We start from the raw sequence: 17,386 nt of genomic DNA, 5'->3' as shown, positions 1-17,386 counted from the left end.
TTTGATAATCGTGTTTTTATATTTAGTTTTAGATTGTGGTTTTTCTTTTTTCACAAAAAATGGCAATAAACTAAAATAAGAATGGCAAAGCTAATCAGGTATAATCTGATTGGTTTTTTTGCTTATGTGAGGAGTGAGAAATCTTGAGCTCGAGTCATGTTGACTATAAGAATTTTCACTATCTCCTGTGTAGCCTGCAGTATTATTTCAGCCTCATTTGGTCGTTTGAGTTCAGCAATGCTTTAACACTTACGGGATGCTCTTGGTAATACTATAGCTTTATTTTACTGAGTAAAGTTCCAAGAGTTTTGTCGTGTAAAAGTAAATTTATGCAAAATAAAAATGGTAGTGAAATAGTAGAGAACAAGAAATAGTAGAATGGCACCGATTTGATAGAGGAGAATGTACAATTTAATCCACACATCAATTATAAGTAAAATTAAATTAAGGGAAAATAATTATTTCGTCTCTGAGGTTTACCATAATTATTTAAGTAGTCATTGATATTTATATAAATATTTATAACGTCTTTCGTTTTATTAATTGGTCATTTTGTCCAAAAATTACACTTTTTCCATTAATTAATAAGACGGAAGTGAATCTCAGGGACATTATAAATATTTATATAAATGTCGGGGACTATTTAATAATTATGATAAACTTCAGGGACGAAATAATTATTTTCCCTTAAATTAATTCTTTTTGCTGGTTACTTTTTTTTTTTTTTTCAGAGTAAAAAATTGAATTCGTAAGGAGAAGACAAGATACAGAAACATCTGAACGCGAAGACTACTGTTAAGGATGAATAATCTCGTTGTGGAAGTCTTAATTAGGTGAAGACTGAATAATAAATCATTAATCAATGAATGAGGAGTTAAAATATGCGGTAGTTAAACTAAAAACCAAGATAAAGTACCAACATGGTGGCTTTTTTTAATGTGGTAAGCGATTTCAATCTCCATAAGTGAAAACATAAATGCATTTTATTGCAGTTATGTACTTAAAAATAAACTTATAATTGTTATTTCGCTAAAAAAAAAAAATGGTATCACCATTGACATTATAAACAAAAGAAAGAATTTTTATAGATGAATTAAAAATAAATTCTTGTAATAATATTGTTTTATAGGCCTTAAAATTGTTCTGAAAAAATTTCTCAAAATCAATTCAAAAACAAAATTATAATTTTGATACAAAACTTGGCATTAACAAGAGCAATTTAATTCCCTTTGAAAAAGAAAAAACAAGAGCAATGTAACGACACACTTTTTTTAAAAATTTATTTTTTATACAGTATCTACGAACCTCAATCCATAATTCATATAATTGTAGATAATAAACACAAGAAAATGATAAAGTAACATAGATGATAATCCATAATTCAACATAACATGTTGTTTATAGTAAATTTGTAGACGAGTAATTGACATAATTGATTCCTTCATTTATAGCTGTCAAATGCGTGTTGATTTTTCTATATTTAATTTTCATTTATAGTTGTTAAGTAAATATGTTGATTTTTCTATATTTGATTGTAACGTTTATTTATTAATTTTATAAAAAATTTAAAACTCTTCAGTCGGTAGGTTGATTTTATAAATGATTGCAACATTTCTTTATTAATTCTGTAAGAAATACAATATTCTTTAAGTTTGAACTTACATATAAAAGATCTTTGTTTTAGCTATTAGGTCATGACTTCATTGGCTTGTTAGATTATGTTATAATTGCAATTCAATATAAAGAAGTGCATTGACTATTTTAGACAAAGAAGATCTAATTTTTAGAGTTTTTTTGTTTCCGAAAAATAACTTATATTTGGAAAATATTTTCTAAGGAAAATTTTTTCCTTGAAAATATTTTACAAATGACTTATTTTCCATTATTTGGTTGCAGTTTGAAAATTAGTTAAAAAATATTAAAAATTTTAATTCATAAGACCATAAAAATAAAAATATTAATAAGATAATTTTCTTATTTTAAAAATTTTATTGTTAAATACGAGAACAGTGAAAAAAAAAGGGTAAATTATGAAAGTCACCGGTGACAGGAGGTCTTGGCTGGAAGCGGCAGCCAGTGGTAGTGATAGATGTTGGCCGGTGGTAGTGAACGGTGAGTTGCAGTGTTAGCTATCGATAATTAATAAATTAACAAAATATGGATTTATAAGGTTACAATAAGTTTGTCAAAATCTGGAAAATGTTGTACGATTTTGAAGATAAAAAGTCATTTTCCTTAAAAATGAGTTAATTTTTCTTTTACCAAAAAAATATTTTCCATTGACTTATTTTCCTGAACGCCCAAATAATGAAAAATTGTGGAAAATATTTTCCAGCAAGTTATTTTATGAAAACAAATGGAGCCTTAATAATAAAATTTGACACAAATAGAAAACTCATTCGAATGCTGAAGTTTATGAAATTTAATAATTATATATTAAAAATTTTATATGCATTTTAAAGTCTTTTTTAGAAATTTTTAGAATTTTTAGAACTTTTTTAGAAATTTAATAATTATAAATGACAGGCCTTAAACACTCATTATATATATTATTAAACGTGATATAAAATTAAATTATGTTTTATCAATATTAAATCAAATCAAGTATATATTATCAATGTTAATTGGATTTTTTTCCCAATCTTATTTATGAATTAAAATCCTATTATGCATGTTTTGTCTTATTATATCACTATATATATTTACTTTTTTTAGAGAAAAATCACTATAAAATTATTTGTTTTGTCAAATAAATTTTATTTTTTTGACTATTAAAGATTTATTTGACTTTGATACGAGGGAAGAGTTTTCGAGTTCGATTCCCACTAAATACACCTACAGGAAGAGGTAAAAAGTCTTAACTGTGACTAAATCCCTAACCAGATTAGGAGGTCCATGATAATAAGGTCCGGATAGCGGTGGGTTACACAAAAAAAAAAAGATTTGTTTGAGTTTTATTATAAATTTTAGGGTTTGCAATAAATGATAAGACTTTTTACCTTAGTATTGGTAATCTATTTTTTATTTTGATATTTAAATGTTCAATTTTAATATTTTTAGCTAATTTTCTATTAATTTTCAATACTTTAATCAAATAATAGAAAATTAATGAAAATATTTTCTAAAAAATAAGTTTTTATCAGGAAATAAATTATGATACCAAAATTGCCATTTATCCCCATTTAATTAAACAAAGGGTAAAGTAGTCAATATAAAATTTTAACTTATTCACTACTATGGTATTAAGAAATTAATAAATTGTGATCTCTCAATAATATTATCCAAAAAAAAAAAAGTACTAATATTAATAAAAGTAAATAGTATAATAAAAATATTAAACTTATTTAAAAAATTATAAGAAAAAAAAATAAATTGAGGGTTTAGTTTTTTTTTTTGGAATGAATTGAGGGTTTTGTTAATAGTTGTTAATTTTATAATCTTTTTATTTTTTTCACGGTTTCAAACTGTATCGATTTTAAATCAAAACTATCAGTTTTATTTTAGAAAATGAGAAATCTTAATTAAAAACACATGTACACGATTTTACTTACGATTTCAAATTGAAAACCATTAATCACCGTTTAGTTTTGATTTTAATTAGTTTGCTTTTAATTGATTTTAATTTAGAATCAAACCATGATTATGTCCCTAATGGTAGAGACAATTTGATTTGGTTTGGTTTGAAAACCATACCAAAAACTATCGGTATAAAAATTTTCAAATCAAATCAAACTCTTTATTCGATAAAATCAAACCATGTTAAATTGCAACAAATTCAGTTTGTAATTTAATGCGATACAAATATTTGTATTTAAATCAATAAACATAATAATAAATTTTCACTATATAAGAAAGAAACATAAATTTCTTTTATTTTATATGCATTCATTGAATATTCCTCAAGAAATAATTGATAAAAAAATATTTAACCATTAAAAATAAACTTGCCATGAAATTCACATAAAATAAAATATTAGATATTACTAGATAAGAAACTAACCATAATTGCAATTTTTTGACAAATCTTTTAATAAACAATTTAGTTCGATTCAAATGTTTTTGATTAGACGATACCATTTTTAAAATGATTTGTTAAATTTTAAATCAAACAAACCACCTAAAAAATAAACAACATAAAACTAGTATTTAATATATATTGAACCATTTAATGCACACCTGTATTTATTAGTATTAGTTTTTTCCAACATGCGTCTGCATATTGTATATACTTATTGATTTTTAAATAAATAAATAAATAAATATAAATATATATATTATAAAATTATAAATATTTTATATTATTAAAAATCTAAAAGCATTAACAAAATAGAAAAAAAGGACATTTTATGAAGAAATAAAAATTTAATAATTAAATAACTTGTTCAGAAAATAACATATTTATATTAATAAAATATTATTATAATTTGCAACCAAATTTTCATGAAAATAAAATTATTTATCATTCAATTTAAATTTTTTTATAACAATTTAAATTTAATTAACTTATTTTTTTATAATATAATATTATAAATTTTTTATATCATTAAAATATGAGAACAAAATATTAGCTATTATAATAATTAATATATTAATGATTATTTTAGAGCATCATTCATAATATTAGGATTTTTTTATTTTTTACTTTTTGCTAAAATCTTAATCTAATGGTTGCTTTTCTTTTAATGTATTACATGGTTTGATAATATAGCACGTGTTATTTCTGAAATCAAAAAAAAAAAATAATAATAATAATAAATTGTACTTAAAAAAAATATTCCCAAACTATCAAAATAGCCTAAGGACATTTTGTAACATCCTACTGAACCCTGATTTTGACTCTGTTTAACGATGGAATTAGGGAGTGTTATAGAAGAGTTAACGGGTGGACCGGGAAGTGATGTTTCACATTTTAGGTCAAGTTTATAGTCAAATTCCTTCCAAATGAATTCCAAATTTTATGATTATATGAAAATGCCTGAGAAATATGTACCTTTACATATTCATAGTCAAAAGGGTCTGATAAAACTGATCGATAGAGTCTTAATGAAGGGCAATATATTATAAGTAAACATCTCCAGATGTGTTAATTCTTGAAAAATAATTAACGAGCTTCTAAGTCCGTTCTTGATATTCTTCCAGGATCTCAAGATTCAATCAGCTTTAATCGATTTTCTATTGATCATCTGCAAATAACAAAAAGAGAATAATGCTCAGAGAAAATTCGACAAAGCTTGAAACTGTATTTCTTGGCTGCCAAAGATTGACATTTCAGACAGAATACATAAAAATTGCTAAAATGAAGATTGACAGAGTACCTTTTCTCTCCCAGAATAGTTTAACGTCAAGTTCACCAGTAAGCATATCAAGACGGATCAGAGTCTCATAAATTTTGGATTCTTCCGTTTCACTATCTTCAAGTTTAAAGATGATACAGACCACGTTTATTATAATATGACTTGATAGTTTTACAAAGGACGAGGTTTTCATTCTACAGAAACAAATCACCAGATTAAATCACCTCTTGGTTGTGCTTCATGCTTTCAGATTTCCCTTGTTCAGTCTTAGATTCCCCTTTGTTGTCTTCAACCTTTGGATTGCCGGAAACCATCTTTAGGTCATCCTCACCTTGGTATTCTGAAGCTATTATTAGGAAATGAAATTTCATACAGAAGGCAAAAAATTTAAAAAGAATGCTATAATGGAGATGACGTATTACTTTTTCTCTCCCTGAATATTTCAATGTCAAATTCACCACCAAGCAGATCAAAATAGACCCGAGTCTGATAAATTTTGGATTGTCTCGTATCTCTATCTATCTTCAGCCTCAAAGGTTGTATGATACAAACCACACTTATTACAAAGTGATTTAATAATTTTCACAAGTGTGAGATGATTTTTCTACAGGGAAAAAGAATTAATTAGTAAACTAAACACTAGATTAAGATGAACTTAATTAGCTACTAATGTAAATTATAAAGCCAATCAAGGCAAACCTTCTCTCGGTTATGTTCCGCAATAACATATCTAACGGACAGTTCGCATCCGAATTTGTAATATGCTTCTGATACGACATCGATACCTTCTCTACTAAGATCCAAAACGACTGGCCAAGAACCACCGAAGGAAAATATCGGAGGAAGAGTTTCGATGTCAAAACCCTAAGGACCAAAATGACCAAACAGTATTTTCAACAACGTAATTTGTAACGAAAAGTTTTAAACTAAATCAAAGTACCTTGCTTTCCGCGGCCTCTTTTTTGTACTTCATGCAGACGAGCTCATCTTCATCTTCATCTTAATCTTCCATGTCACTCTCAGACTTTTCTTGTTCATCCACTTCAGTCTCAGATTCAGATTCCCCTTTGTTGCCCTCAACCTTTGGCTTATCCGGTACCACCTTCGGGTGACACTCACTCCGTTGATTCCCAGCCATTATTTATTTATCAGATCCAACCGGAGAATCGGTAACTTCCATTATATATAATCGGTAACTTATATATATATATAAGAAGGTTTCTTTTTTTCTTCAAAAAATTTGACAGGTGACTGTATTCTTTCTGTAAGGCTTCCACTTAGACGTATTTTCTCAAGAAGTTGCATGTGACAAATTTTATTTAATTGGTCTCCACTTGACATGTATTGCAATTACTTATTGTTTTAATTTCCCTTAATTACTATATTTAAGTCTTGCAATTAACTTTTTGAATTGATTTTGGTTTTATACATTTAAATTTAAATTTAACGTTTCCATTTGTATTAGTTTTTGTTTGTATATTGATCACCCAACTTTTTGCATGATCAAGTCATCAAATGACCTGTATTTAAGCCTAGCAATCCACATTTTCAATTGGTTTTCATTTGTTTTATACATTTAAATTTAAATTTAACATTTCCATTTATATTGTTTATTGTTTATATATTATTGTTGCATGAGCAATTCATTTGATGACAAAGTCAAATAAATTATCTTAATTATTTGCATTTTCTTACTCTTTTTCATGGTTATTGCATTGTAGTTAATTGTTAATGTACATATATATGTAATTTTTATTCCCTTAATTTACATTTTATTTTTAATTCAGTTTATTCCTTCAATAGTCCTAGGAATGCAACATAAGATATATTGTTATATTTTTTCTGTAAAGGTGTATTGTTATATTCATCTAAATATATTATGCATTTTTTTTATAAGTTTAGAAGTATTTATATTTCAACTATATTTACTTTAGTAGTTATTATTTATATTTCTAATTTTTTTTGACTCTTTTAAAAAATATTTAATATTTTTTTTTAGTTGTAAACTATCAAATACAAGTGAAAGGTATGATTTAATTAAAAATTTGGATGCAAATATAGATGATTGAAAATTAAAACGCATGTGTCTTTCAACAATAATGGAGATTTTATGAATACGGAGATGATTTTTTTTTATGAAAAGATTAAGTATAATAATTTGCAATTCAATAATTTACATAACCAACCAAAAATAATATTATCATTATAAATGAATATTTGTAATGCAATCATTAAGAAGAATAATGCTACTCAATTTCGATCACTTTTGAAATAAGACAATATATATGATAATAAAATTTTCTCATGGACAAATAAGTACATGTAATTGGTGATAACAAGTATATGTTTGCTCTATTTAATTATTTAAATTTAAATACTCGAAAAGAAAAACTTATGTTTAATAGATAATATTTTTAAAATTTTATTTTACATTTTTGTTCTTTTTTTATTCAAATTTTTTCATTTTATTTAGTCAGTAACAAACTATTTTTATTTTATAAAAAAATTATTCGCCTAACCATGGAGAGTTATGAAAAATAATTATGTTGAGAATTATTCGTATATATGAGCATGGAGCTTCAATATCTAAAATATCATTTTAATTAGTTACTATATATTTAATTAATTTACAATTTATTACTATATATACATTTAATTAATAATTTAATTTAATTTATAATGTTAAATGTATATAATATAGTTAATAATAAAATTTATTAAAATTATAACGTTAAAAAACTAATAATATGACAATTTATATAGCATTTATTAATATAAATAAATTATTTAAATTTATAATTAATGATAAGAGTGATTACTTTTTATATTAATTTCAAAATAAATCAAATGAAAGAATTTTACTATTCACATCTTATATTTACTTTTTTTTTCTTCATCTCTCATAAATTCCATCGTTGTCAATCACACCCTTTTCAAAATCTGTCCATTTATAAACTCTCAATCTCACCTAAAAAATTATGGTTGCATTTTCTAGTATTCATCTGTCTTTGTTAATATTTTTTACTATTATCGTATTAAGAAGTTTATTTGCAGAATCCATCAACAATGGTGGTTTTATATATATTTTTTATTTTCTTTCAAATATTTTTTTTAACTGTGCGTACCGCGCGTGTGTATAGCTAGAATATTTATAAAACAAGCATTTTTCCCAAACATGGGTCATATTCTTCCTATAAGGCTTCTACTTGGCATGCATTCCAAGAAGTTACTTATGGCAAATATTTTTAATTGGCCTGTACTTGACCTGTATTGCAATTATTTATTGTTTAAATTTCCCTTTAATTACTGTATTTGAAAGGTATCATTATTTTGGTGTGTGGTATTCTAGCAATGGAAAAGGCAAATAACAAGGATATGTTGCCATTGATTGGGCTAGATGCGTTGATGATATGGAAAGCACAATTGTTTATGCATTCTCTTTTGGTTGATGATTCCTTTTGTTAGAACTAAAGAAAAAAGGAACTTGTTGCTCATTCTACAGTTAAAGCTGAGTATATCTCTTATGAAGCTACTACCAATCAAACAGTTTGGCTTACAAAACTATTGAAGGACTTGGGACAGCAATCAAATGATTTAACTGTCATTTATTGCCAGAGCTGTTGCTCCAAAATCTTGTACAACATGGCAGGACTGAATACATTAACGTGAAGTTTCATGGTATAAGAGAGCCTGAAAATAATGGAGAAGTGAAATTGGTTCATTGCAGGTTAAAAGAGCAAGCTTTTGATATTCTAACAAAAGCCCTTTCTGCTGCAATATTTGAGTTTTTGAGAACAAATCTTGGAGTTCTTGAGAAAAATCTGGAGTAGAAAATTATAAAGTGAGATTTTTCTCAATATACAGAACTTTCAGAATTTTGTAGTTAAGTCTAGAATCAAATTATGTTTATTTATCTTTTGCTTATCTCATTAAGATTATATCAGAAAAACTCACTTTATTTTGATCATGTGGCTGTAGTTTTTGCTTTTAGATTTATATTAGATAGACAAGAGCTGATATATATACATGTGGTGTGCATGAAATGTGAATTAGATGATGGATTTTCAGTTCAAAAACTAACCCATGTTTTTCCCTGTTGTTACTGTTCATCTTCTTCTCTACAGCCTTCTTACTGTTGTGAGCATTAGATGGGTGTGCGATGGCTTTTGATTGGAATGGGGTCATGAAGATGGAGCAGGCATGATTTGGCTCAATGTAGATTACATTTTCCGTTTTAGATGAATTATTTTATCAGACAAGGGAATTTTTCTAGTTATTCATTTATTTATATAATTTTTCACTAATTTAATGATGTTTTTTTCTTTTTTAATGTGCAGTGTCCATATAGCTGGAGCCTGGAGAGTCCAATCGAAAGTTATAACAGATTGGAGCTGCAAATGCAAACTTTTCTTCCCTTAAAAGATAGAAAAAATGCTACAACTTTCGATCAATTCCCGCACTTGAACAACTGACTTTCCTTCTTGTATCTAGGTGCTTCTGCAAAGAAATCTGAAAAGAAAATGGGTTTGATTCAATTTCAAATGACAATGGAGAAAAAGTTACTGTTCTTTTTGTGTCACTTAATCCCTTCAGAAAATCAACATCAGTTCCGCAACTTGTTTATTGGCAACTTGACTTCTGTCGAGTTCCCTCTTCCATCGGACGATGTAGATTTACTTTTCAGGTAAAGATGAGAACACCCACTTTCAGAGTCAAACGCCAGCTTGAGCGTTGTTCTTGCCAATGATGGTGGCATTTAGCTCTTAAATCTTCAATATCATCGTCCTCACGGTCCAAATTATAAAAAGGCGAATTTGAGTTGTGAGATAGATTTGAATTAAGAAATTCTGGTTGAAAATCCTGATCTTGTCTCTTATGTAGCTCTCTCTTAAATCAATGCGAAAAATATCACCATATTCATTTTATATCAAGAATTCTCGGAGACTTCTGTCAGTACATCCTTTATTCTCCTAACACGGAGAGCCAATAGGAGAGAACCAAATTCCTAAGTAAACCTCCAAATCAAATCAAAAGCATAGAAAGGAAACATTTATATTGAAAAGGAAGAATCTTCCATTGGATTCAAGTGGAAGAAGGAGAAGAAGATATGAGAAAATGGTAATTATAGTGTCAGAAGAAGAATGAGACTGTGCATAGGAGCCTAGGAAACGCAAACAACAGAGTGAAATTTAAAGATCTGAAAAGATCAAATTGGTGACGGAGCTAACAGAATTAAGCAAGTAAAAAATATATAACCATTATATGAAACCCTTATTTTCTGTTTTAGGAAATTCTATATGTATGTATATGCATATAACAGGCTGTGTTATAACAGCAGAAAAAGCCATTAATGTTGAACCGAAGACCGGATCCATAGCCTATTTATAAACTAAATCAATGAAAATAAATTTTTTTTATTGAAATAAAATTATTTCTTTTCAAAAAAAAAAAAAAGATAAAGCAAGAATAATTTTTTTAAAAAAAAATTATTTTCATTGATTTGATCCATTACTGGCTATTGACCCGATTTAGACAAATATAGTCCGAACCGAAATTGAAGAACTCTTCCAACCCACGGAGAGGCGACCTCTGCTCTTAGAAGCAGAGCCTTCTCCGTTATTTTTGTTAAATAAGTATTTTCTATCTTTTCAAAAAAAAAAAGAAAGAATTGAACAAAATGCTTATAACTGTATGTTCCTTTGTAGAACCATTGTGCTAAGTGAGCATATGCACAAATGATGATAAAAAGCAATCATTAGCGTAGTAGACCAGTCCTAGTGGTCGAATGCCCATCTCATAGTAGGGTCCTACACAATTAACATAAGGATGTAAGCCAAGGTCCTGTAGAGTTATATAATAGAATCAGTCAAGGTCAAAAGGATGTGCTTATTCCTCTGTATGCTTTTTTAAAAAAAAAATAAAAATGGCAACAAGTTACAAACATGGCACAAGTATCAATCACAAGTAAAATTTTTTTTTAAAAAAAAAAAAAGGAATCAGACAGTTCCTACCATCTTTATTTCAAACCAGGATTTTTTTTTTCTTTTCTTTCAATACCAAAGTTGTCACCAATTGTACACTTTCCCTCCAAATATTTAGACCAAAATATGTATCTTTACAATATGGTAACCTTCCAACCATTTCCTTTTCATATACTACAATTGTGTTTTATGCACAACCCTTCCTTTCACCGCTTGAAAGTGAGATGAATCTTCCTAGAGCAACAACTAAAATCAGCTGTTACTGTCCCAAAATAATTCAAACATGACCCGTGTAAGTATTTCATGCAACGAAATCATGTAACAAATGGGAGGAATTGAACCTGTGTTGCCTGTTTCCTGGATTCAGGCATTCAAAATCCGTAGTCTCAGTCCCTACAGAAGATACTGCTGTGGCACCATAGATATCATCCCCCCTCATGGAAACAAAACTTTGATGGCTAGTACCAGACATCGGTAGACTACCATCCTCACAATGTTGCAACCCCAGGGTAAGAGACACTCCACTTCCACTCCCGAACCTCCCCATCTCGGACATTTGATAAGCAGCAGCAGCTGCTGCGGCCATAAATCGATTGCCACTGGCATCAGAATGAACAATGGCATCTTGGAAGAGACCACAATCATCCACATTGTGCCTTTGCTCCTCCCTTAGCTTCAACAACCCATACTCAGTAACAGCCTCTCCACGTGTCATATTTTGGAAATTGCTTCGTGTAGTTGATCCTGCCATTTCTACATCAGGAACCTGGTCAGATTTGGAATCCATCAGTTGTCCAGTACTGCATCTTTCAGTTGCTGTCGAACTGGCACTTTGTTGCATTTCTTCACCCCTGTCGTCATAGGTTCGCATGTCGCCTTTTGTTGCTTTGGCTACATTGTCAGAAGACGAATTAGAGTCCATCTCTGGATCACCAATCTCTTCTTTGTACATCTCTTCAACCATGGGCTTCCAAAGACGCACTCGTGCATTGATAAACCAATTTGAGACCTATGCAAGGCAACAGATATGTCTTTGAATTTCATGAATCGAACATAAAAAAGTGCATAGTGAAGTGAGTGATATTATTTCCATAGCCATTGCACATGTTGTTAACTTGATTAATGATAACTCAAAAACATGAGAAAAAGCTTCAAGATCCAAACAATATTGTTAGTACCATTCTATGATTTACATAATAATGAACACCTGCAGACAAAGCAAACATTTGCAGAACTTGTCTGAATGATTACAGTAAAGAGACAGGAACTACTCCCTAAAAACTCAGGAAGCCCGACTGAACTTTCCCATCTTCGTTGCATGAGGCTCACTTATTAGATCCAGAAATTGGCTCGTGCCGTTTCTTAAAGATATTAGCAACTGTTAAATCCAGTGGAATGCATATGCTCTTTTAAGGATCTAAAAGGTTGCGACGATTCTTGAGCTTGGGCTATACTACTACTGACATTTTGAGCAACCACCACTATCGTTCAGTTCTACACTCCAATTTCTGAATACTTTCCTGGCTCTTGCCTGATATTTTCTAACACCCCACAATTTTGCATACTGAGATAGAGTGGATTATTGTAATTCTCAAAATGCTAAACCCAAAAATTCTGATATCAAGGACTTGCAAAGTTGCAATTCAACTTGTTTATGCTAAAGAAAGGCTCTCTAGTCTGCCATGCTAAATGCTACAGAAATATGTTAAGTTCATTTACCTGACTTCTAGTCAAGCCTGTCTGCCTTGCCAGCATGATTTTATCAGAATCCTTTGGGTAACTGATGAACATCAGAAAATATAATTAAAGATGCCTTCACAAAAACAGCAAATTATTGTAAAATATAAAAAGCAGGGCTGGAGGAATTACGGGTGAAGGAAATGCTCAAACAGCCAAGCACGGAGAATTGAAACAGAGCTTTCAGGTAAACCCCTTTGTGGCCTCCATGCATGTTGCTGCATCATACCAAGCTGCTGAAGAGCCCTCTGTTGCCTAAGCTGCTGATCCACATATCGGAGACGAGTTATTCCAACCCCTTTACCATTTTCTGATGTTTCTTGCTCTCCGAGGCTTTTACGGGTTGCTCGAATTTGGCCATATATTGCATCACGCAAGCATCGAAAGTGGCGGGATATAGTCTGGAGGGCAAGTGCAGTATAAGGTTTAGCTGCCCCACATCCTGCTATCACATCGAATGATGACACCACAATCTGCATCTGATGATAGTACTGTTTGTACCTTCTATCAACCTGAGACAAAGATGAGACATTAACTTACCTCACAGAAAGTACAAGATGAAAATATTAAATTGATGAATCGTGAAAGGGTCTCAGCTTTTATCATATATTATTCATGTTTTAAAACCAAAAGAAACATAAGACAAATGCACAATAATAATAATACATGAAATTCTAATATTTTACTAGGATAAGATAGAGCAGAGAACTTAGGGCAAATATCAATTCTAGAAATTAAGATAGAAACAGAGAAACATAGACATTAATGCGTTGTCCAATGCAATAACTTCTCTTTCAAAGGATGCACCTAAGGCATTACTTTAGACTTTGCTACCCAAAGGTGAAATAACTTCCTACAATCCAAATAAAATCAACTATATTTGAGATTACAGAACAACATGAAAATTATTGCCAAGTTGCCACCCAGTCTTGTACCCAGGTTCGAGTCACAGAGCTCTCCTCTTGTACCCCAAATAAGTTTATTGCCAATGCTACTCAGGAACAACTAATATAGAATTCAACATCTCTTGGGAGAAGAGAACTCTGTTTCCTAATTCTACAAATATAAAAATCTCCACAAGACAAAAGTGCAAAATTTCCCACTGAATACATATAGTAGCATGAGCCATGAAAGACCATTGAAGCATGAATAGTGTAAGAACAGTTAATCAACCCCTTAAAGGAGATAATATAGTCTGAAGCATAACAGACATCTACACCTCTAGCTAGAATGAGCAATAAATTCAAGCAGACTTCTTCTTGTGCGATAATTTCCTAGTAAATAAAACATAATAGCTTTAAATGCTTGCAGTTTCCTTTCCTTATGTTTGCAAATACCAAATTATAAAGCCAATCATGCCACGTCTTGTTTCTGCTTCAGCAGTCTGTGCTTGCAAACAAATAGAAAGACAAATAGAAAGAACTAAACAAAATCAAACTTTTCACAGGAATTTAGTTTTGTCACCAGAATTCTGCAATAAGTTGAGAAAAAATAGCTACATCAATGCAGATAAAGCATTTGATCACTTCTGTAGTCAAGGTACCAGACAAGTAGGAGACAGATATGAACTCAGGAATAGGCTCAGGAACCAAAAATACATTTCTCTTACCTCATCCAACATGGACAAAAGTTTTGTCAACTTATTCTGCAACTCTTGTCTTTCAGCATGTGAAAGCTCACTTGCTGAGTTATTGGCAGATTCCTGAGGGTTTGCAGATCCATTCTTTGATTTGCTGTCACCATCCTTTGAACTATCCATTCCATGCTCATTTGTGCTTTGGTTTTTCTCTTTGTCAGGCTGCTTTAGAGCTTTTCGGACATTAACAACTTCATCAAGCAGTTGCTGTGCTGCCTTGAGGTACTTAGAATGTGGAATGGTTCTTGCAATACTCGTCATTCCATATGGAGATATATCTCCTTTATTTGAATCTTGATTACCTCCAGAAAAACCAGCTGGCAGATATTCAACATTTTTTGACTGTTCATCTCTAGAAGAACCATTCCTACCACTACCATCACCCACAATTGATGGGTTGGGATTTAAGAATGAAGCCAGGCCTGAATTGGGATTCCTGTAGGGGATGGAGGGCATTTGGATTCCAGACGGAATTTGTGTACCGAGACTGAGGGACAAGCCTTGTCCTTGTAAGTTCTGTCCACTAAGAATGCTGGAAGGTCCAGCCATTGAATGCATAACTAGCATCTCATTTCTACCATCCCTCCATGCACTGAAATCATGCTCCCCAATCCGTGATCCACCAAGATTTGACAAGATTTCTTGCTGCTGTGGTGTTGAATCTGAGGCTTCCACAGACTGAATCTCAATGCAGCCGTTTTGCTGCTGGGAATTCCCTGCCAAGGTCTCTGTGTATGATCCAGTATTCATATACATCATCATATTGCCAGGAAGAACTGGTGCCTCTGGATATGAACCCGGAATATATATCATTGGGGCAGCATCTCTCTGGTTATTTGAACTAGCATAATAAGTAGCCATATTTACTTAGTCTTGAGCCTCCCTGCCTGCTTATTCAATTCGGATTAAGTAATCATCTGAGGAACTGAAAAAGATCATTGGAAAGAGCTTCCATTATGAACAATTATATGATTCAACCCCAAAAAGCAAAGCACACAACTTGAAAAATTATCAGAACAATATGCAAAACAAGCAAACAGCAAAGAGCCAAAAACAATGGACACCGTAGGCAGATAGTAAAATCCATGGTTGTCCAGTATCATGAGCAAAAGCCATTATTGGGTGGCTAACATGCTCATGGATCATGATTACATCAGTCAAGAGGGAGCAATAGTGAATTCAATCATAAACAAAGAAGAATCAAGCACCATAATATTCCCCATTAGTAAAAAACCTCATTGTCGGACTTCATTTTCATTGGTTTCAGGATTTCAGAAAAAAAAAAAAAAAGGACAAGTATAATCAGTGAAAAATCTCACGTTTCAAAAAAAAAAAAAAAAAAAACGTCTTTATCCCAATCTAGCTCAAAAGATCCAAAAGTTTCCCTTGAAGCACCAGGGAAACAAGAACTAAGTATAAACAATAGAAAATTTGAAAATTCCAAATAAACTATTTAAAAACACAACTTATCAGATGGCCAACAAGTAAAAGAAAACATAAAGCCAAAGCAGCATAATCTGCAAATCCCAATAGATATTCAATTTAAATAAAGTACGAGTTACAATCTTATAATCACCATCCTCACCTCTTTCTCCTTCAGACAGGCAGAGAAAGAGAAAGAAGGAAAAAGAAAGAATAATAAAATAAGAATTGAGCAAAAAAGGGATAAGAGTCCAAGAAATTGAACAATAAAAAATTACCTGAAAACCAGCAACTCTTGTGGGTGTTTTGGGGAACAGAAAACCTCAAAGACACCACTCGATCTGCTGATACACAAATCCGATCCCAATACAACAAAACAATAACAACCCAACACTTCACTTTTCATTACACAATTCACACACCTATTGACTTGCGCAAACAATTACAAAGAATATACAGCAAGAAAAATCAAAATTAAAAAAAATTCCTTCCCCTTTTTTTATTCTATGAACAAAAGAAAGCGATAATTGGAAGTAGCAACGAATTTCTCTCACTTTCGATCTTTTTCCCTCATCATATATTCTCTGTCCATCATTCCATCAAAACCCCACGTGAGCATCTCTCTTTCTCTCTCTCACCGAAAGAAAAAATGATAGCTTCGTCTTTGAAATAGTTATCTTAGTGTGCCTTTTGAAATAGTTTCTACTTTTTTGCAGGTTTGGGCTTTTGGGTCTTTGCTTGAAACCCCAGTTGAGGAAGTGGTTGGTGCTATTGACTTCTTCTTGTTCTTCTTGTTGTTGTTTGTTGTTGTTGCTGTTGCTGTTGCTGTTGGGTCTATTGCTTCTTCTGGTTCTTCTTCTTGTTGTTACAAGTTCTTGGTCTTAGGGGTTAAAGATTTTGTGTTTGGTTAAGGAGTTCAATCTCTAACTACCAGTTGGTAGACCTAAAACCCTCCCTTAAACCTCCCATTCTAAACACCATACCCATCTCCCTCTCCCTCTCTCTCTCTCTCTCTCTCTCTCTCTCTAACTGCTCTGTTTCTCTCTCTATCAGGCTGTCTCTCTCATCCTTAAGCATGGATGATGGAAGGTCTGCCTCTGCTGCAATATCCACCATATAAGCATATTCTATTCTTTTTTTTTTTTTTTCAATTTATATATACAGTGTTTGTTTATTTGTTGTACTTTGTTTATTGATTATTTTTATTTGTTTTTTTGTTTGTTTTATTAGATTTCAAATGTAAGAGGAGCACCATTAGGTGCCCATATCACTATTTTTGTCCTTTTGTCCTAACTAATGTTTGAGTTTTTGCATTG

General features: G+C 30.8%; 1 protein-coding gene across 1 annotated transcript; it reads right to left on the bottom strand.

Moving 5' to 3' along the window:
- Positions 1-11,177: 11,177 nt before the first annotated feature.
- Positions 11,178-17,180, bottom strand: LOC105630118 (BEL1-like homeodomain protein 6). Its single transcript, XM_012211819.4, has 5 exons — positions 16,349-17,180; positions 14,622-15,573; positions 13,145-13,524; positions 12,995-13,055; positions 11,178-12,284 (listed from the first exon to the last, which is right to left on the bottom strand). The coding sequence occupies exons 2-5, from the start codon at positions 15,507-15,509 to the stop codon at positions 11,577-11,579; spliced, it is 2,037 nt and encodes a 678-aa protein (XP_012067209.1). The 5' UTR covers positions 15,510-15,573; positions 16,349-17,180; the 3' UTR covers positions 11,178-11,576.
- Between the last annotated feature and the right edge of the window lie 206 nt (positions 17,181-17,386).

This window comes from Jatropha curcas, chromosome 1, assembly GCF_041381405.1.
Source record: "Jatropha curcas cultivar XTBG-Jc1 chromosome 1, XTBG_Jcur_1.0, whole genome shotgun sequence".
In the NCBI taxonomy this organism is placed as follows: Eukaryota; Viridiplantae; Streptophyta; class Magnoliopsida; order Malpighiales; family Euphorbiaceae; genus Jatropha; species Jatropha curcas.
The sequence above is the reverse complement of the archived record's forward strand: the minus strand, read 5'-3'. Positions and strand labels throughout refer to the sequence as shown.

Excerpts from the sequence above, each read along its gene's own strand:
- LOC105630118 (XM_012211819.4), bottom strand. The coding sequence starts at position 15,509 with ATGGCTACTTATTATGCTAGTTCAAATAACCAGAGAGATGCTGCCCCA. Across the intron at positions 13,525-14,621 it reads TTTTGTCCATGTTGGATGAG|GTTGATAGAAGGTACAAACA; the intron begins GTAAGAGAAATG and ends TCTTTGTCTCAG. Across the intron at positions 13,056-13,144 it reads TTTGAGCATTTCCTTCACCC|TTACCCAAAGGATTCTGATA; the intron begins GTAATTCCTCCA and ends GATGTTCATCAG.